At 40.0% G+C, this 21,797-nt stretch overlaps 1 protein-coding gene across 1 annotated transcript; it reads right to left on the minus strand.

Moving 5' to 3' along the window:
- Positions 1 to 13,853, minus strand: Spc25 (SPC25 component of NDC80 kinetochore complex). The gene is made up of 7 exons (XM_034495509.2): positions 13,723 to 13,853; positions 12,760 to 12,914; positions 12,590 to 12,655; positions 8,683 to 8,829; positions 6,112 to 6,216; positions 2,763 to 2,861; positions 1 to 651 (listed from the first exon to the last, which is right to left on the minus strand). Exons 2-7 carry the CDS (start codon positions 12,896 to 12,898, stop codon positions 527 to 529), a joined length of 681 nt encoding a protein of 226 aa, XP_034351400.1. The 5' UTR covers positions 12,899 to 12,914; positions 13,723 to 13,853; the 3' UTR covers positions 1 to 526.
- Positions 13,854 to 21,797: the final 7,944 nt, after the last annotated feature.

Here is a 21,797-nt window from a genome sequence, read left to right on the forward strand (position 1 = left end):
TGGGAGAAAACAAGCAAGTTTATTAACACATGCAGTGCACACTGTACAAAAGAACCCCAACAGAAGAGAACTCCAAACAATGGCTTAGTCAGGTTTACACATCTTCAACAGAGAACAGTAGGATTTTACAACATGACAAGACAGACAGCAATTTACCTTTTGACTTCCACAGATGGGGAATTATGAAGAATATATTTACAGGAATAAATTAATAAAGATAGGCTTGTTAATTCCTCTGGTGCCATATCTGAAGTGGTAAGCAACTAACTTCTATCCTTTTTGTGGGTATAGAGCTAGATACCTCTATAATCTAGGTCCCATGTTTAGGCAGACTGGGGAAGGGCAAAGTTTTTCTAACTATGCTGCTGCTTAACTGTTTTTAGCTCACAAATGTTATGTCAAAGAGACATGGTTTGGGATGATGTATTCTAGTTTCTTTCATACCACACAGAAATAGAGAAAAATGACAGAGGCAAGAAATGAGAATTCCTTTAGAATATATACAATAACAAAGAACAAACCTGTATCAATTATGAACCTTAGCTATAAAAGCCTTCCGAACATTGGCAAGAAAGGCTGAAAAATTGTTGGTCTTCCTTACTTTCTCCTGAAATTCTTCTAGGCACTCAAGATGAGGGGAACAGTCAAACACTAGAGGAAAAACAAAGAAGATAATTTAAAAGGGGGTAGGGGCGTGTGTGCGTGTGCGTGTGTGTGTGTGTGTGTGTGTGTGTGTGTGTGTGTAAGTGTTTCCACTTAGGCTCTCAGATGGTCTGAATAGCAATTATCCTTTACTGAAATGCTCACTAATACATTGAATTTCAGTTAGCTTTTAGCTCTTTCCTTTGCTTAATCCCCAAATATTCAAATTGTAAGTACTACAATCCTGAATTAACTCTAAACATGGTATCCAAATGACTGAGAGCCAAGTGACACTTGAGTGCTAATTCTATCATCTTTCTTATGTACATCTGATTTAACTATTAAACGTCATTTTTCTGTGCAAAACTTTGAGTTGACATCCAGTTTCTTGCCACAATATGAAAAAAGATTTACCTTTCAATGCTAATTCTTTTTGAGACATGGTCTCGCTATGTAGGTCTGGCTGGCCTAGAACAGACCAGACTAGCTTTGAACTCAGAGAGATCCATCTGCTTCTGCCTCATAAGTTCTGGGATTGAAGGCAAGAACCACCATACTTGGCCTCAATGCAAATTCTTAGTAACTTATGATTTGGGGATGAAATATCCAAGATTTTACAAGGGCAATGGAAGTCAGTAGAAATGTGGTCACTGTTCCAAGAGTCCACTAACTAATGAGACAAAGGTCACAAGTTACAGTCCTTGTGTCATTGCACATGCTGGTACAACAGAACAAATCTTCAGTGAGTTGCCAAAAGAATGATCCAGCTTTCTACCGTCAATCATCTCCATTGTTCAGGAAGAAGAACTTGACTACATTAGCTTTCTGTCTTTAGAGATTGCTTGGACAGCATCACAACAAAGAAACAGCAAAGTACTTGGATCAAATTTTATCCTGTGACTTTTATTTTTAATAAACTATCAAACACTATGAGTGTATTTAAGTTTTCTTTCCTATTGCTATGATACTCTGTCAAAAGCAACTTAAGAGAAAAGCCTTATTCCGGCTTGCAGTTCAAAGGTCAATCCACCATGGTGGGGAAATCAAGGCAGCAGGAGCATTAAGCAGCTGGTCACTTTGTACCCATGATGAGGAAATAGAGAGCAATACACACATGCTCCTGCTCAGCTCCCTCTCTCTACTTACACAGTGAGGTTACCAGCCAGGAAATATCATCATACACTGTTAATTTAAGGTCTTCCTACCTCGATTAACACAGTCAAGATAATTCCTCACAGCATGTGGGTGACTATCGATTTTGTCAAAGTGATAATTAACATTAACCATCACAAACAATGTATCAATAATTATAATTTAGAGAAAACTCAAAACCTAGAGGTTTTAGGGCTTTGTTTTTAACACCTAGTACTCATTTGACTGAAATACAATTATTACAGAGAAAATTTTCAAATATTTTATAGATGGAGATTCTCAAAATCTGAATCCTATAGGAAGACAGTGAATTACCAGGGCCTAAGAGGGCCAACCAGCATCCTGAATATCTAACTACCAGTTATAAATGCTTTAAAACAGTATCACAGGTGTAATGACTTGAGAATCAGTTTTATGAACTCCAACAAATTAAAGTTCATTTATATAAAGGATTAGAAGAATTTAAAAAGTACAAACATACTTGTATTTTGCTTAGTGTTCACATTGCTAGCAATCACATATATTCCCTATAAATTAAAGGCTCTCTGACCTGCTGCAGAGTCAGTAACTAACCTGTATTAACACATAATTGCATGTGTGGCACTTTTTAGGATGAAAGCTTAAAAAAAAATTGGGGGTAAGTAAATTACCACATTTTGATTATTTTACATAAAGTAACAATGAACTATTCACAGTTCTGCAAGGGTAATCAAATTTGTACATGAAATACAAAGAACTTTGGTCTCAAGAGTTTTTAGCCCCCATGATGCTGTGTCATCTGGGAAAGATGTTACTTATTATGGCCAAAAAATACATTTATGCAGCAAAACTACACTCACATCCTTTAGAGGTTACTACCTCAAGAAGCCACACTGAAAAGGAAAGAGCTTGTGCAAACACAATTTTTCCTTGTGTGTCAAATGACAGTTGAGGCTACTGATCTTAGACATAAGAGACAGGATACTTACCTTCGTATTCCTTAGTTTCATTAATGCTCAGGGAAAACATATATGGGCTCTCAGGATTCTTAGGGTCAATACTAGTAAATATAAACTGCAACTTATCACCTGAAGAAAGAGATTAAAAACCATTTAATATGAGAATACTTAGAAGACAAGGCTCTCAGTGGAGATACTTTCACAGGCGCGTGCACACACACACACACACACACACACACACACACACACACACACACACTGCCCTATCTTTGATAAGTATGTGCTCTGTACTTTAACCAGTATCTTCAAACACAGAACTTACAACTTAGTGTAAATGACATTAAAAGCAGACAATAAAGGAAGAACAGATGACTTGGACATCACTGACATTTTTTCCTTCAAACAACTCTACCAAGAAAATGAGGACAACTCACAAAATAAAATATTTGTAAATTAAATACCCACTAAGGCTTGAAAGGCTTAAAAAACTCCAACTGGAAAACATACAAGCAGACATTTAACCAGGTCACTGTATGCAGTGAAAACAATATAGTGTCACACACTCAGCCCTCCATGGATGAACAGTTGAATACAACATTGTACACATATACACTATACATATATACAAACACACAAACATTGCCCAGACATAAAAGGAATGAACCTCTCATACATAACTACAGTATGGACAAACCATACTGTGAAGATGCAAAAGAACAAATATTGTATGATTCCACAATATAAAATAGCTAGAACAGGTTAAGATACATTCACAGAAACAACAACAACAACAAAAAAATCAATTCAAAATTACTGGGAACTAAGGAAAAAAAGCATGAAAATGGAGAGTTACTACAAAATAGGTGTTTGTGATGATAAAATATAGAAATCTACAGTGGTTAGTGATGGTCACATAATACTGTAGATATAATGTCATGAATTATATATTTTAAAATGGTTAAAACAGCTTAGTTTTATATTATATGTATTTTACTACAATAAGCCCATATTGTTAAGTGAATTTATTTTATATTCTTCTAGTTAATTTAGTTTCCCCCAAAAAAACCTTGAAATGCTCCCAAAGAAATAAATGCCTGGTAGAAATTCAAGTTGGCTGCCACAAAGCATAAATTCATACACATTTTAGTTTCTTCTATAACATAAAAAAATTAAGCAATCATATCTAAAATTCTTATCATTATAAAAGGAAATCTTCACTTAGGAAAGACTTATCTAGCATCCAAATAAAAAGTGAAGTACAGGTCAGTATACCAGATTTCAGACTATTAATGTACTGGGAAGGGTGTGCACACCAAACAAGGATTTGGTAATATACTCAGTTTACTATAAGTCAAGGGTTTCCTTGAGGTTTTCCTTTCCTCTGAGTATCCAGAAGAGCAGACAGCACTCCTCTCACTCATCAGTTGGCAAGAGTACCTATGTGCTGTAACTTAATTTTTTCAATTTTTTTATTTTTAATGATAATTCTTAAATGCTCCAATCTCCTTTTTAGCCCACCACCAACCAGAGGAAGTAGGAAAGAAAGGAATTGGGGTAAGTGGACCCATTTAGAAAGGTTCTTTGGAGCAACTCCAATCTGTGTTGTCTGCAATCATCAGCTCAGTTCACAGGTCAGCAGCAGCGGCAGCTCAATCCACTCACAAACACTTCATGGATGTACCAGTTGGGTAGAGTCAGGTTAGCAACAGCGGTGATAATGACCTAGCAGAGACAGCCAGGCCTCAGTCTTGGCATGAGTCAGCAGGAGGGAGCAACAGGAACACCAGGAGAAGTTCTCCACATGCCTCTCTCAGGGAAGCAATGATCAGCAAAGATGCAAGACCCACAAGTGTTGTACAGCTAGCTGCACCAGCAAGCCAAGCACTGTCTCCATCACTCTGTGGAGTCCTATTTATACCCTACAAACACCATGTCTTGCCTCAGCACATGCATCCAATCAGTCCCAGTACATGGAGTCCTAACAAATGCAGCTCAACTACGCAAAGTAAGGTAAACCAATACATGTGTGTCATTGGAAAAGAATCCTTGATCACGTGTCCTTTCACGTATTTGCTTTAGCAGAATATCCTCCTTCATGAGTCTGCCTTAGTCTTTTACTTGTGTCTACTTCAGAAAAACACTCCATGTGTTTGCCCCAGTAGAACAGCATCCGACACAACTGACTCTCCAAAGAACCCTTAAGTTTCCACTTCAATGTGTCTTGGTGCTTCCCCTGGCACCAAGCAATCTATCAGTTCTGCAGTAGGCGCCAGCCTGCCACCCTTCTAACAGTGGTGATACTCTCTACTGATCACCCATTCTTCTGGATCAACTCGTCTGTTTAAGCAACTCTCACAATCAGGGGAACACTTTACATTTGGCAGTTTATGATAAAGGATGCTACTTGGTTCCACACATACACTGTGCCCTTCCCACCATCATAGACACACAATAATATCAACAAAACACAGCTCATGGGGGAGGGGTGCTGGGAGATGACTCAGCAGGTGAGGGTGATTGCTACTAAGCCTGATGACCTGAATTCAATCCTCAGAACCTACATGACGGAAGAAACAGTTCTCTCAAGCTGTTCTCTGACCTCCACAAGAGTGCAAGGCACACATGCACTTACATAAACACACACACACAAAATACATGATTTTAAAACTGCAATAAATAAAACATAAAAACTTATCTATGGTAAGTATGCACATACAGGGAAAATGCACATAATATTCATTATTAACAGGTATAGGTATCCACTGAATGTCTTAAGATATATTCCCTATGAATTAAGGAAGACCAGCACAAACACTAAGTCACCGAGCCTGAGCATGATCTCGGGAAGCCCCCAAACACTATCCATTCTAAGCAATTAACATATGCATAGATAATAGCCTTAAAAACATTCATATGCTTTTTAACCTAGTAATCCCCCTCTGAGAAAGGATCCTCCCAAGTGAGAAATTATATACAGCATTTTTAAAGCTAGAAAAGATACAATCCAATTGTTTTAGCAATCCAGTTGATAAAAGATGGAATAATTCATACTATATTAATGAGTAATTACACCAGCCGTTCACAAATGACCATTCTGAAGGCAACTGGGGGTTATACAAATGCCAGTGAAAACCAAGAACAGTAAGTGTTGCATGGGTTTGTTGTTGTTTTGTTTTTTTGACAACCATGTCAAACTTTCATTAGATACGGGATAAATAAAGCAATTATACTTGCATTTAGATTATTAAAAAGATGAGATGTTAGCCTATTTTCTAAAAACCTATGTGATAAGTTTAGTTGAAAATACCTCTTAGATTCTTCTCTTCTCTAGGTACCCCCTTTCTAATCTTCTACATAGCAGTTAGAGCAATAAACTTACCAGTAATCTTTCTAATTTCTAGTCCCAGGCGATCTCTATACAAATCTGCTGATTTCTGCAGCCGTTTCAATCTCTCTTCATTAGCTTTGTTAGCAGTGGAAATGGCTACGATTTAAAAACAGTGTTGAATAGTTTGGATAATTCTCACTTTAAGGCTTATTCAATTACTTTTAGGAAACTTGAAAACTACTAAAAAGATTATGCCAGGCATATCAATCTGTTTATATTTATTCAGCTTCCAACTTTAACAAATAATAAGGGGATTCTGTTCAAAATGAAAGAAAAAATGTTTGAGATATAAATAATCACGGCAGAAATTTGTATAATTAGCCTAGAAATAGATTTCCTTTATATTGTTGTTGTTGTTTGCTGGCTAGACAAATACATACTAATTGCTTCATGAGAAAAATACTTTCCTCCTGTAGGCATAAGCACTTCCGTGAGAAACCAGCCTTATTTCATGCGGGCTTATAACTGCTAACAAATGCTGGTTTAAAACTAATAACCCAGCCGGGCGGTGGTGGCGCACGCCTTTAATCCCAGCACTTGGGAGGCAGAGGCAGGCGGATTTCTGAGTTTGAGGCCAGCCTGGTCTACAAAGTGAGTTCCAGGACAGCCAGGGCTACACAGAGAAGCCCTGTCTCAAAAAAAAAAAAAAAAAAAAAAAAACAAAAAACAAAAAAAAAAAAAAAAAACAAAAAAAAAACCCAAAAAAAACCCTAATAACCCTAACTAATGGGTGGCAGAATGGAAAGAATATATTCACAATTTAGTCTTAGATACAAACTGTGTAAGAGAAAGCATTAACCAAACAAACTGCTATTTTCAAGGTTCCTTTCTAAATAAAGCATTCATTTGAATACAAAAGTTTTTATAAGACACAAAATTTTTACAGAACGGGATTTCTAAACCAGAAATTTAAGTCTTTTTTTTTTTAATCCATTGAGTTACACACACACACACACACACACACACACACACACACTGCTTCTTCCCAACAGGTGCTCCCCCACCTCCATGTCTTCTGTGTGTACACTCTCTGAATTTAACCCACTGAGTTTCCTGCAGGAGCAAGGGCAGAGGTTTATGTTATTTACTGGGGCATGGGCAACTTACTATCGGCAGCTACACCACTGAGGATAGTAGAATCCACTCCCTGCTGCCAACAAAGTCAATAGTATCTTTTATTCACCAGATATATTGTCATCTTGGAGGTTTACTACTAAAGAAACTCCCCTTTCTACTTCTGAACTTAGACTAGGTGGGTCAACCCAGATGTTCTAGCTCAAAACATCTCTCCAAGCTGACTGATTCAAACTGGCTTCTCTCAGCTCTGATTGGCATCAAACTCTCTGGCAACCTGTTCTAATCTGGTGCCTTCTTATTCTCTGACTTCAACTGCCTCTGCTGACCTGCAATGAACTCACAAACTCAACTCCACTATACTGACTCCTAACTCAAATGCCTCAACTGACTGAACTCAACTCCAGACTGCAATGACTGAACTGATTCACCTTTCCCGGTAAAACTGCCTCCTCTCTGATTCTCTGCGCTGTCATCACTTTTCCATCTGTTCTCATGAGAACTTGGTGTCTCCTTCTCTGACTCGTCACTTTGTCTGCCCCTCAATTAGACATCAATTTCATACATGGCTGCTTCCGTCTATAAACTAACTTTACTTTCACTGTTTGGGAATAAAGATACCAAAGGCATGTCAGTAAACCAGAGGGATTAAGGTATGTTCTGTGTCTGCATTCCAGCTGGATTACAAAGGCATAGGTCTTTGGATGTGATCCCTTGCCAGAGCAGCAATGTTGCTGGATTAAAATTTCTCAACCAATAGTCTTTGAGGAGTGAGGTCTCATGGGCCCTTCTTCCTATCACATGCTGACGGCCCAAACTTATTTAGGTAACCAGAGCTGCTGAGAGTTTACGAGCACATTAGCCATGTCACGTCCCAAAGAAACTTTGACAGCACTCCTCTGCACTCTTTCCATCACTCCTCTGGGATGCTCCGTGGGCCGTGGCAGGAGTGTGCATGTAATACATGGCCCTTTTAGGGGTAAACACTGCAGTCACGTACTCTCTGTACGTGTTACTCTCTGTTACCAGTTAAGTCTATGCATTAACTGCCGGGCAGACATGTTATGGTCAACAAACGTTTTTAAGTCCTTAAAAGACTTCTTCAACACAGACACGGCATGGTGATGCATGCCTACAATCCCAGCACTCGAAGGTCGAGCAGGAGGACCAGTTCAAAGGCATCCTTAGTTACAAGCTTGAGACCAGACCAGGCTACATGAGACCACTAAAAGGCTTTGTCCAATTTTAGTTACAACCAGAGTAATAATGACATGAGGTCTGACTGTAACTGAAATTGGACAAAACCTTTAAGCAAAACAATAGTCACTTGGGTGACTTAAGTGATACCTAGAGAGATGCTGGTCTGTCTACACACTAAATAAAGTATTATCTACTTTAGCCACAAAGTAGAGCCAGGCAAATGCATACAACTAGACCACCATGCCTTTGAAATTCAGTCCACTACTTTAAATGAAATCAGAAACTTACTTTCCTTCTTCCTAGCGTATTCTTCCTTAAGATCCTGGATATTTGCTGTCAGCACTTCTGACTCTTGCTTTTTGCCTTTTACTTCAGCAATCATCTTTAACACATTATCTTTCTTTTCTTGAATGAGTTTATTCTGCTTACAGAGCTCTGTAAGAAACACATGGCATTAAATGCATATGTCCTATTCTATGACATGTAATTAAGAAAAGCACAAAACTGCCAACTTCCCAAAGATTAATAAAATTGTTTCTATGTTTTGTTTTGAAGACAGAACGTCTATAAACCTAGGATGGCCTCAAATTCACAATTCTTCGGCCTCTATGATTAATAAACATTCTAATGGCTCAAAAATTATAAATGTTAAAAGAGAATCTGCTTCATTAGTTGTCTTTAAAATAAAAGTTTCTAAAATTGAAAAACCAAATTAATTAACAAAACAGAAAATCAGAAGATCATGACTCCTGCAGTTCCAAGTATCTTAGTAAAGCCCACAGTCCAACTCTGTAAGACAGCTTTTCACAGTGCTATGAAGAAAGCTAATTCTAATGCTTTGTAAGTTTTTCTAGAATGTATTAAAGACAAAAAATGGTGATAAGATTGTCAAATCTTACAAAGATTAATTCTGAAACTGAAACACAGACATCACCATGTCTCCACTCAATGACAGCCATATAAGCTAATTTTATTTAAAAATATGCTGACAGGACCAAGAGATGACTCCATAGGTAAAGGTGCTTGATGCCAAGCCTGATGACTTAAGTTCAATCTCACAGGGTAGAAAAGGAACCAATTCCTGTAAATTGTCCTTTGACCTCTGACATATACCATGGTCATAAGCATGCACACACTCAAAATAAAATAGGGTTATCTTTCTAAAGTGTTATCATAAAGCTTAATATAAAATACTAATATATGGAACTTGAGATGTAACTCAGGTGGCAGAGCTCTTGCCTACCATGTGGGAAGGCCTGGATTATATTCCTAGCACCCCATAAATTGGGTGTGATGGTGCACACTTGTAATCTCAGCATTCAACAGGTAGAGGCAGGAAGATAAGGCCATCCTCTACTATAGAGAAAGCTATAGAGAAAGTCTGAGACAGCCTGTGCTATATGAGCTCCTAAGTCAAAATAAAATATTAACCTAGCCCTGGTAAGGTAACCACACTCCAGTGGGAGACCACAGATCCAAGAATGTTCGGGCAGCACAACACATAGTTTTGAAGGCTTTAACAAGACAGTTCTAAGTGCATGGGCTGGGAAGGAAGAGCTGGGTGGAAGTGAACATGACCAAACCACACACTACACAAAATCCCCAAAGAAATTAAAAAAATAAAAAATCCACACCTAGAAATATGGTTTAGGGGTTAAGAGCACCTGATGCTCTTACAAAGAATCTGGGTTCCCAGCACCTACATAGAGGCTAACAACCATTTGTAACTCTATTCCCAGAGGATCCAATGCCCTCTTCTGACTTTCAAGAGCACTAAATATATCTTACACATAGATATATGCAGCAAGTAAATATATAAAACAAAATAATATCTTCAAACATATTTTAAAAATCCACTGAAAGCAAATATGGTAGACTACAACATAGATAAAATATTGGAAAATTTTTATTATATAATAGTTACTGGGAAAACACTATATATATATATATATATATATATATATATATATATATATATATATATATATATTAATTTAGTACTCAGTCTTCATAATGAGTGTTTTATGGTAGCAGGATTAAACTCGGGCCCTCACATAAGCTAAGCAAACAGTACCATGCCATCAAATCACACCTCCTAGCACTGTTAAAAATGTTATCTTGCACCAAGCAGCTTACTGAGTTGCTCCTGTCACACAGCCTTCCCAGCAGTCTAAGTTGTGCCCCTGGGATAGCTCTGCTACTACTTCTTAAACTAGATATACAGAGTGGCCTGTCGTTTTAGAATGACAGATACAAAGAATCATCAAGAAAGCAGGCTCTGTAGGGAAAAACTACAACTTGCCTGAAACACACAGCTGAGTTAGATTCTGGGGGACTCATTTTTCTTCTAAATACTACTAAGGTGTCCCAGAGTCTAGACATGATTGCAGGCCCAGGGGAGCAGGGAGTAAGTACCCGACAGTGTAAAGAGTATAAACAGTAAAGCCATGGGACAACACGCAGCGAGAACAGGGAAGGCACAAACCCTGTTAAAGCAACAATAATTCCCCTAAAATACAGTACTTCCAGTGGATACACTTGACCCTTGTGACCTACTGAAGAACTGGTACACAACTCAGGAAAGCAAGGACCCTGGAAGCAACTGTTAGTATACTTAGGAAGGTAGTATGACAAGAAAAATATAAACACAGAATCAAGGGGTAGGTTACTCCTTAAGCAGTGCTAGAATTCTAAATAAATTCTGTACTTACTAAATACTTAAAACATAAAATGAAATCTTATAAAATCTGAAAAGCAGCATTTACAGATACAAAATTAGCCATAAAGGTGGAAGATCTGAGTAAAAAACAAATCAAAGAGAAAGGCTACAAAATTCAACATACAGGTAAAATAATTTGATGCACACGCTCCTTGTTAAACCTCAGTTATATAAATTATTCAAGACTGAGATGATATCAAGAAGTCTTACTCTTTTATAAACAACAAGAACAAGGGTATGAAGAGTGCCTGTCATCTTAGAACTCAAAAAGCTGAGGCTACAGGACTGAGAAGGACCACAAGTCCCAGACCAGCATGGGCTATAGAAAAAAAGTGATGCCCTATCTCAATCAACCAAACCAACAAAGCAAAACTTCTCATTAAAAAAAAAAAGCAAAGAAAGAAAACAGTAAGAGAACTTATGTGTCTTATCGTTGTGAGGCCTGAGTCAAAATGTGCAAGCAGCTTAGAATATGGAACTTAGGGTTAGTTATTAAATATTCTGCAACTCTTTGAATCAAGCCTCCAGAGTCTGTTTCCAGATGGCACACATTCCATTATTACAAGTTATTTTAACTATTGTTTCCCTGTCTTCATCTCCACTAAATTACAAAATTAGACCTTATGCACTGTTTTCTTAATCTAGGGCAAAAGCAATCAAATATTCACTGAACTTGGGTAAATTGTTATTTCTGTTCAACCATAGTGGTGTGTCTGTGTGTGCACATGTGTGCTGAGTGTTTTGCAAGGGCATTCCAGTTTAAGTGTTTAAAACATGGCTCCCCTAAAACAAATCTCTCTATGTAAGTTCAACCCATTGGATCCAGGTTTACAGCTTATGTGTGAGAATTCAGTAAAAGACACAGACCCAGTATTGAAATATCTGGAGAGCCATAGAAATGACAGGGAAAGAATGGTGGTAAAAATATGATTGTTGGAATATTAACCAGACCCCAAAGTTCTGAGGAACTCTGTGTTCCTTGGCTGAAATTTCCAATGTGACAACAAACTTTTTCTTAAAGGCTGCCCTTTACACATAGGTATACAAATAAACATATACTACTTAAATAAAGAGACAGAATATATATAAAATGATGCCATTCACATAGCACTGAAAATTAATACTGAAAAAAATATTCACAGTTCTAGATGTGCAAAGATGTTCAGCTTTAAGCTGGTGACAGAAAACAGAATCTCTTAAAAATGATTTATTTTTATTTTATGTACATTGGTATTTTGACTGCATATATGTCTGTGTGAGGGTGTCAGACCCCCTGGAACAGGAGTTACAGACAGTTGTGAGCTGCCATGTGGGGGCTGGGGATTGAATTTGGGTCCTCTCCAGCTCCTGGGAACAGAATTTTGATGAATGTCTATGCATGTGTGTGAGTGTATGAACACTTACTACACTGTCTTACTTTAAGATTTCACGATAAAGACATTCAATCTGAAAGCTAGTCTACAATTTTTCACATACGATTTTTATATTCCAGAATCATCTCAGCCATCCTTTCTTCTTCCTTTAATTTCAAACACAGCTTTTCTGAAAGACAAGTTACAAGAGATGTTTTAATCTCGCAGAAAGAACAGTGGAAAATAAATGAGACCAGCAAAACCCACAAGTTAGGAGTTAAGGGCGGGCAGTACCTGAAAGCACTCTCATGGAGTCCTTGAAGGCATCTCTAAGTCCCAGCACCTGACTATGATTATCGATGAGTCTGGCTCTGAATTTATCCCCAAATTCATTTATGCGTTTATCGAGGCATGCCAGTTCGTCTTCACCCATTTTGGTTTAAGGACGGCTGCAAAAGAGCACAATACTGTATTTTAATTGTTACTGACACCAAATAAGCCACATTTTCAAGTTTATGTCCGAAGGTTGACTTCGCTACAGAATGGTCAGCTAGCATAAAGGCAGACTTTAATTCCAACATTTGAAAGCTGGGGGGCAGGAAAGGTGTCCAGCCTGATCTACAAGAGACCTGTCCTAAATAAAACAACAGGGCGTGGACTAAACGCCTTTAGTCCCAGCACTAAGGGGGGCGGAGGCAGAGGCAGGAAGGTACCTGAGTTCAAGGATAGCCTGGTCAAGAACTTAATAAAACGGAAAATAAGATAAAATAACCCATTAACACTCTGGTAGTTAGCAACAGGATAACTCAAGCCAATTGGGGCTTAACTGTGGTGAATGTGTGCATCAATCTGTTCTGAGGGAAATAGCATGAAGGGGGGTGGGGGGGAGAGCAAAGAATATGATCAAAATAGGTTGCATGCAGCTTTCAAATCCTGTTCTAACAGGACCCAGGTGCCAGTCAGCTTCTCCTCGGGATCTGCTCACAGGCAAGGAGACTGAGACTCTTAAGAAGTTGGGAGACCGACTCGGTTTTCAGCATTGGACCCCAGGCGGCCAGCTCGGTCCGCTCCTCCCCCTGCAGGCCGGAAGAGGGGCGTGGGGGCGGGACGGACCAGCGCCGGAACCCGAACCCCGCGGCTAACAGCGGAGGCCCGCATTCCAGGCGCTGTGGACACACGCCGGCCGGCCCTGGCGGCTTCCTTCAGCGCGCGCGTGCGACCGGCGAAGCCCCATAACCCTTCAAAAGGCTCCCAGACCTGGGCGGCCACGAACGCCGCCGTCTCCTCTTGACTGGACCCGTCCGGCAGGAACCAACCCACCGCTCGCCTGTCTGCCGCTCCTCGGCCGCGCGGTCTTTCAAACTCTGGACCGCCTGCTTACCCGCCCTTCAACTCCGTCTCCTGATTGGCTGGCAGAGCAGACTCTTCCGTGCAAGGATTAGTTGATATCAGCCTGCGGAATTCTCGCGGACAGATGTGGCGCAGGGCATTCTGGGATTCGTAGTTCTTTGCTGAGCCAGAGTCGGACTAGGTCTATAGTAAAATAACAAGAAGGGTGTGAAGGAGTGAAGAAAAATGTAAAAATTGAAATTTAACCTCATTCTTTTATGACGTATACACCCCTCTTTCTTGCATCCATTTTATTTTGGAAATGACAGAAAATACTCTTGAACAGACTCCAGTTATGATTGATTAGACAGAAACATCCTGAAAGTTACCAAACCATTTACCCAAACTTACTGTCTAAATTTCCCAAGCTTTTCTAACATTACTTCATTGTATTTTACTTACTTAATTTTAATGTTTGTAAGTGTTTACAGAAAGGGGCATCAGATCCCCTGGAACAGTTGTAAGCCATTAGCATTCAAACTCCTCTGAGGAATAGGTGCTCTGTATGTAACCTTGAGCCATGTCGCCAGTTCCTCAGATGTTGATTTTAACAGTTAGACTTATAGTTTGCTGTGAAAGGCCTTCAATTTTGAATGCTTATGCAATAACTTCTGGTCTTAGGTATCTAGTAGCATTTTACTTTCCGTTTTATATTTTAGACATCTTAGCTCTTCAGCTGAGTGAGTAATGACCTCCTGGGTCGCCCACTGGGTGAAGACTCAAGGCAGGGTGCTAGCTGAAGCCCTGTTTCTGCTCTCCTTTACCCTGGTCTTAATGTGGCCACCGAGTGATGATTCTAGATGTCTCTGGACTTTGGACTGAGAAAGAGATTGTCTTTACCAATATAAAGTTTCAGAGTCACCGACCGTTAGGATGACCACTGCTTTCTTTGAAGGTGTGCGAGTGGGGGAAGTTGAGTCGTTTTCTTGTTTGATCTTACTGTGAACTCCGGGCTAGCTTTGATATCTCTCTTCTTCTCTTCCTCCCTATCATTCCCTCTCTTTCCAGTTTTGCTCAGTTTTGGACCTATAACCTGGCAAATTCCAAGCAAGCTCTATACCCCATATTCCCAACTCCTCTCTGCCTTGTAATTTTAAGACAGTCTTACCGTGTTGCTCAGGCTGACTTTGAACTTGTAACCCCGTGCCTTAGCGTCCTGAGTGCTTGACATTGTGTGTGTTCTCTATTACACCTAGCCATGACCACTGACTTTTTGTCAAGACTCCTTTTCAGCTAAGGTATAAGAAAAAAATTGCTATTGTCAGTTTTTTTTTTATATATCAAACACTGGGTAGAGAAAATATGCTACCCTGCCCCCACTCTGCCTCTCATCACAGAGAATAGTTTTCTCAGTCTCTTCTGTCACCACCTACAAACACTATCATCATCTTTATAGCTATATTTATATGCCATTCATTTCAACCCAAGTAGGATTTATTTTGACTATTAAATTATGTGTTGAACTGAGCACTGCCTTCTCTGGAATATATATGCTCTGTGACCCAGGTTGGGTTTCTTCAGGTGATGAGGAAAAACATATTATATCTTCCAGTCTGGAGGTGTTTGTATGGAGCAGTTTGAAGAAGCCTTGCTCAGTGGATTAGTCAGGGTTCTCCAGATGAATAGAACCAACAGAATACAAATACAATCATGAAAGCGAGTGAACTTATTGCCTCTGGGCATCATGTAGAAGCCTGTAATCTAGCACTTAGGAGGCAGAAGCAAGGGGATCTTTGTGAGTTCAAGTCCAGCCTGGTCTGTATAATGAGTTCCAGGTTAGCCAGTATTACCTAGTGAGACCCTGTCTCAACACACACACGCGCGCGCGCACACACACACCTTCACTAGACTCTTTCATCTGCTGTGTTAAAAAGTAAAGAAAAGGAAGAATTTTCTGAGCCCTGCAGCATGATAATTTGATGAGGTCATTAAAAATAACAAAAGAAACATTGAAAATTATAAAAATATCGGGCGGTGGTGACGCACGCCTTTAATCCCAGCACTTGGGAGGCAGAGGCAGGTGGATTTCTGAGTTCGAGGCCAGCCTGGACTACAAAGTGAGTTCCAGGACAGCCAGGGCTACACAGAGAAACCCTGTCTCGAAAAACCAAAAAAAAAAAAAAAAAAAAAAAAAGAAAGAAAAGAAAAGAAAATTATAAAAATAACAGTCATTTCAGGGCACCAGGAATTGAATGAAAGCCTACAGCAAACTTTACTCTTGTGGGGGCAAGGAGATTTCCTAAAAACAATACGCTGCTTGAAGTAAGCTAGATACAAAAGAACATATAGTATGTGATTGTGTGGTGCCAGGGAAATGTTAGTGATCCCCCTAAAAGCAGACAGGAGCCGATCTGATGTGACTCACAGCAGGGTCTTTATTTTACTCAAGCTAGCTTCCCCTCTCCCCCAATGCACTGCCATCACGCAGGACAGTTTTGGTGGTGGTGGAGCCCCAAATGTCTATCAGGGCAAGACTTTATACTAAGCAAGCAAGTGGGGTGGGGGGTGAGTATGCAAGCATCTAATTGGAAAGCTACTGTGGCCTTTAGCAACTGGTGGTGGGAGTCATATCATAAACTTAATTTCTGCTCCCCTCTGCATTAGTGGTCGTTAGGCAGGGGATGGGCTTGTAACCTGGGGGTACAGGTTTGTTAGAGGAATAACCTGGAGATTCTGGCCCTCTTTAGAATTAGCCTAGAGACTGGAGTTAGGCTTGGAATTTGTTGGGGGGCAACTTGGAAACTAGTGGTAGGTACCAGCCTGTTAGTTTACCTGAGTTCAAACTTAGGTCAGGTTCTCTAGAATGGAGTCTGAACTTAAAATATTCACCCTCTTAATTGTACTTATAGGGCATTATCAGAAAATGAAGATCCACACAGAAGACAGTTGGGTAGTTGTGGGGGACTAGGAACAGCGGCTACCGACTGTCAAAGGACATGTAGGAGCCTGCTAGGTGACAGATATGCTGTAAATCTAGGTTATGTGATTGGTTACAACTCTATAAATTTACTAAAAACCATTGAACTGTGTATTGAAGACAATTACACTTGAAAGTTACTCAATAAAGTTGTAAAACATGAAAAAGAAATTTTAAAAAATGATGAACATTATCAGAACTTCAGAGGGAGGGAAGACACAGCCTTTCACAATACTCAGAAAAATGTTCAGTGCCAAAAGAAAAACACTCAGTTTTTGGAAACTGTGGTAAACTATGTATAACATACTATTTATAACCTTAACTTCTTTTATGCATGGTAGCACTGATACCGTACTAACCGTTGTCACTGCTGCTGTCATTCATACTTTTCCCCTGCCAAACTCAAACTCCAAGTCACTGAACAGTAGAGCCCATTCTCCCTCCCTGGGCACTGGCAGCCACTCTTCTGCTCTCTCTGAGAAGTTGATGGCTAGTCAGGCATAGTGGGTTGCATCTGTTCCTGGGGACCAGTACGAGGAAGACTGAGGCAGGATTGCTGTGAGTTTGATGCCACAATTCGATCCTGTCTCCTGGAAGAGGAGGAAGAGAAGAATTGCCTCAACTCAGAGTGGAGTTCAGAGGTAGAGTGCCTGGCATGTGTGTGAGGTCATAGCTTCTATCTACTACCGCAAGGAAACTGATCATTCTGGGTGAAAGTGTTTAATTGGCTCATCAATGCAAAAAGCGGCCACTTGAAGCCAGGTGGGATGGTTCTTAGCTTTAACTCTAGTATTCGGGAGGCCGAGGAAGAAGGAGCATCCTGAGGTTGAGGCTGGCATGGGCCCTAATGAGCTTCAGGCCAATCTGAGCTATAAGATTGGTCTCAATGAAGGGAAGGAGGGGAGGAAAGAAGAAACCTGGAGGCTTAATTTCACAGCTTTTAAATGCAATGCACTAATTAATTAATGCAAATGTGTTAGCACAATAGTATTATCTCCACCGTATTCTGAAATGCTTTTTGCCCTGTCCACACTGCATTTGCATTTATAATTATTTACATATGGAAACCCAATCACAGTGCTGTCTCTTCCACAAAACTCCCTAAGCTCCATGTCACGGACTGAAAACTATTATCTGCCCTTCTTCTATTCCATCTTCTCTCTCTGTTCAAGCCTAGGGGCACAGCACAGTTAATTATGCAAATATCTCACATCCTTTACTCTGCGACTCTTACTGTATGATCTACTTCTGTCCTACCCAGCACAGGTAAAAATCAAAAGCTTCTATCAGTGCTTCCCAAAACTAAGGCTCATTACCCAATAATATCACCATTGTCTGGGAGTTGAGTAGACATGTAAACTTGAAGGCTCTGCTGGATTCCAACTAAATTTAAGACTCTGGAAACAAGTTCCTGGGATCTTCATTTTACCATGACCTCCAGGTGAGCAGAATGCCAAGTAAACTTGGAGACCACTGTGTTACACAGAGTAAGTGCTCCCTCAGCCATCTGTAACAGGAATTCAGCCACATAACACCTTAACTCCGCCAAGAAAAACATGACTAGCACAAGTCCGTGGACAACTCTCCTAGTGAGAAACCTGTGATCCAAGCACCAGCTTATGGATGCGTATAGGTCATGATCATTTCGAGGGACGAGTTCATAATGAGACTAATGGAAGGGGTCCCTGAAAGCTGTGACAAGATAATTTATAATAGTGTCGTTACAGAATGCCAGTATTCCTGGGATGTGAGCCAGAATGGAGATAAAGTAATTATTTTCTAAAACTCACTAGAGCTTAAACTCTAGAGTCTGAAATAAATCCACTTACACTGCAAGGTGACACCGGAGAGTTCTCAAATATGATTTATTTTAGAAAAGGCAGATAAGTTTGTTAGAAGGATGATGGCCATGAAGACATTAAAGGTCTGTTTTTGTTTGCGGCCAAGGCATGAGCAGCACCAGCCAAAGCTAAACGTGTCTAAATGGTGTTGAACTGTAGTGGGCACTATAATTCAGAAACAAATAGTTCATTTTATAATAAGACTATACCTTGTGGTTTTAAAATATTTGCTGTGGCAAAACATCCTGAAAGAATTCTGTGGCCTCCATGTTGTATTCTAAAACAAGCAGGATTTACTTAAAACCCAGGCAAAGTTTAAATAAACCAGAATGATAACATCCTGGAGAGAACTGAAAGTAATCAGTTACTAGCAGGAACATCTAAACAGGGCAATGGAACAGGGTTTTGAGACTAGCTACATTAGTGAAGAAAACAAACCCACATAGTCATTAAGAGTAAAGAAATCATTACCACCAGCCAGTCATGCTGGGAGAATGGAGTCCTGAAGCCGTCTCCAAGGAAATGGAGAAAGCAGAGGTCCTGAGAGTAGCATATGGACAGTCCAGGGGATGCCCGTGAACTTCACGTTGTACTTAATTTGCTTGAATCAGAGGTTCCACTGATAATCTTCCAAAGCTGTGACCTTCAAACAAATGTGCATAGGGATAAACATCTTGCCTGCAATTTGGGGAAGTTTGGTAACCTCTAAATAAATTGCAGATGAAGATGAAGGGTTGCCTAGTGACCGAAAAGATTTGGCCAAGATTGGACCCAAACCATGTACTAAGAAAGATTCCCGCCCCCCCCCCCCCCCCCCCCGCCACACACACACACACAAATGCTTTTCTGCCATAGCAGAACTCTAGTAGTTGGAAGCTTAGAAAAGTCAGAGACACATCCTACAGCAAGCAGAGAATGGACTGATGCTCAAAGGAATAGTCCTTGACTGTGGACTTTTGCATACTCTTTGCTTTGTGTAGGAGAGTTTTGCATTTGTATGTATGTAGATGGTATACATGTCACAGTGAGAGGAGTCCGTCTCTTCTTCTGCCATGTGGGTTTCTGAGCTTGAATTCAGGTTGCCAGGCCTGGCAGCTAGTGTTCATAGCTGTTGAGCTATCTCAGAGGCCTTGGCTTGGTTTCTAAATACAGTATCGGACAATTCATGTTTGTCGTGGCTGCCTTAGAGATGCCTTTGCTCCTTGGCTAGAAAATGTAAAGATAATGACTGATTTGAAGACCCAGAAAATGCCAGATGTGGTGGAGGTATACCTGTAATCCCAGAATTGGAGATTGAAGGTCAACCTAAATCACGCGAGACTCTGTCTCAAATAACAGTAACAGTGGCAGACAGATAATTAAACCACAATTAGTGTGAAAAAGGAATGAGACAGAAGGGAGGGGAAAAAAGGTGGAAAGAAAATAAGAGAAACACAAAGACAGGAAAGGAAAGAAGGAACTAGACTAGGATGGGAACAGGGTCAGAGGGGACACCAGGTAAAGACACACGGAGAAGGTGGCAGACATCCACAGGCCAAGGAGGAGCCACAGAAGAAACTAGAACCACGCTGACACCCTCATCCATCATAGACTTTCTACTTCCTGTGATTAAGAGAAAATAAATGTATGTTATTTTAGTCAGCCAGTCTGATAGTCTCATGGTAGCCTTAGCAAAGGAATATGATGCCCTAGAAAGAATGTCCCAGAGTGATAAGAAAGTGTACTGAGCTAAGACGTGAAAAGACTTAGCAACCGATAATGGAATAAGAAGATTTAGCAGGTTGTATTAAAGGAAAAGGGACATTGAGATCCTTTTTGCTTCAATTATCCTATAATCTACAGAACTGGAGTCCTCTGAGATACAGAGTCTGTCTAAATTAACTCCCTAAGATGAAGAGCCACTGTGAAGTCAACATCATCACAGTCCATAGACTCCAAAATGTTGAGTGAGCATGAACTTTAATTTTTAATTGTAAGACAAAAATGTATTTGATATCATTTACACCCTGATTTAAGGACAAGACACTTCTGAAGAAAATGAATGCCATGAATTATGTAGCTCAAACGCTTCTTAGAAAAAGAATAAAAGGAAGTTATGTCCTTCCTCATGGCTCATTAAAGAAACTATGGAAATTAGAGGCCCTGAATATGCAAAGCAAAAAAGCCTGAAGTATAGAGTTCTGTTGGTCAAGGCAGATGCCACATATGCCTTGTTTGAGCTCAGTCATTCTAAGCCTGGATTCTTGGAATATTTTTACATGACCAATGCCCAGATCCCCACCACCAAGAATTTAGTAGGTCTGGGACAATGAGACGAGGTCATTGGTAGCCTTAGTTGTCTAATCGCCAGTTAAGAACACTTCTACTAAATCCATTTATCTTAGAAACAGTGCGATTTTCCCCCATTTGCTCCTTATCAAAAGAACTATGCTGACTGTAAAGTGCCCTGAAACATTTTAGTGGCCAATCCATTTGTTCCAGGAGAAGCAACATAAATCAGCAAGGCACAGTTAGGAACTGCATGCCCATAACACTGATGCTGTAGAAACAGTGGTTCACAACCTGTGGGTCACAACCCCTTTGGGGCAGGGGTCACGTATCAGATACTTACATGCCGATTCAAAACAGTAGCAAAATTACAGTTTTGAAGTAGCAACTAAATAATTTTTATGGCTAGGCATCACCACAACATGAGGAACTGTATTAAGGGGGTCACAGCATTTAGGAATGTTGAGAACCACTGCTGTAGAATCATGGAACAACTCTAAAAGCGCTTTATAGTGACAGCTGTAGCCAATGAAGACCTTTTTTTTTTTTTTTTTTTTTTTTTTTTTGTAAGAGAGGCTGTGATTATCGAAGACAAGTGTCTGAATGGAGGGATGAGAAGGGCATTATAGCTGTCCCTTCAGCATGTGGAGGGCTTTAATCCACTCCTTACCAACTTTGCAACCAAGCAGCTTCTTACACTGACTGTGGCACCTATGTCTCTCCACTGTACCCTCTTCATCCCAATCTACATGCTTGTTTGGGTGCTTCTCACTTACTTCTTATGAACAGTCGCCAACAAATCAAATGGTTGGAAATTCCTGATTGGTGGGAAGCCCTTTGTAGTTGATATCTATCTTTATCACAAGTGCATTTTTTCCAAACCTCTCAACTGTATTTTCTTGTCAGTTAAAAATAAT

This window comes from Arvicanthis niloticus, chromosome 2 (assembly GCF_011762505.2).
Source record: "Arvicanthis niloticus isolate mArvNil1 chromosome 2, mArvNil1.pat.X, whole genome shotgun sequence".
NCBI lineage: Eukaryota > Metazoa > Chordata > Mammalia > Rodentia > Muridae > Arvicanthis > Arvicanthis niloticus.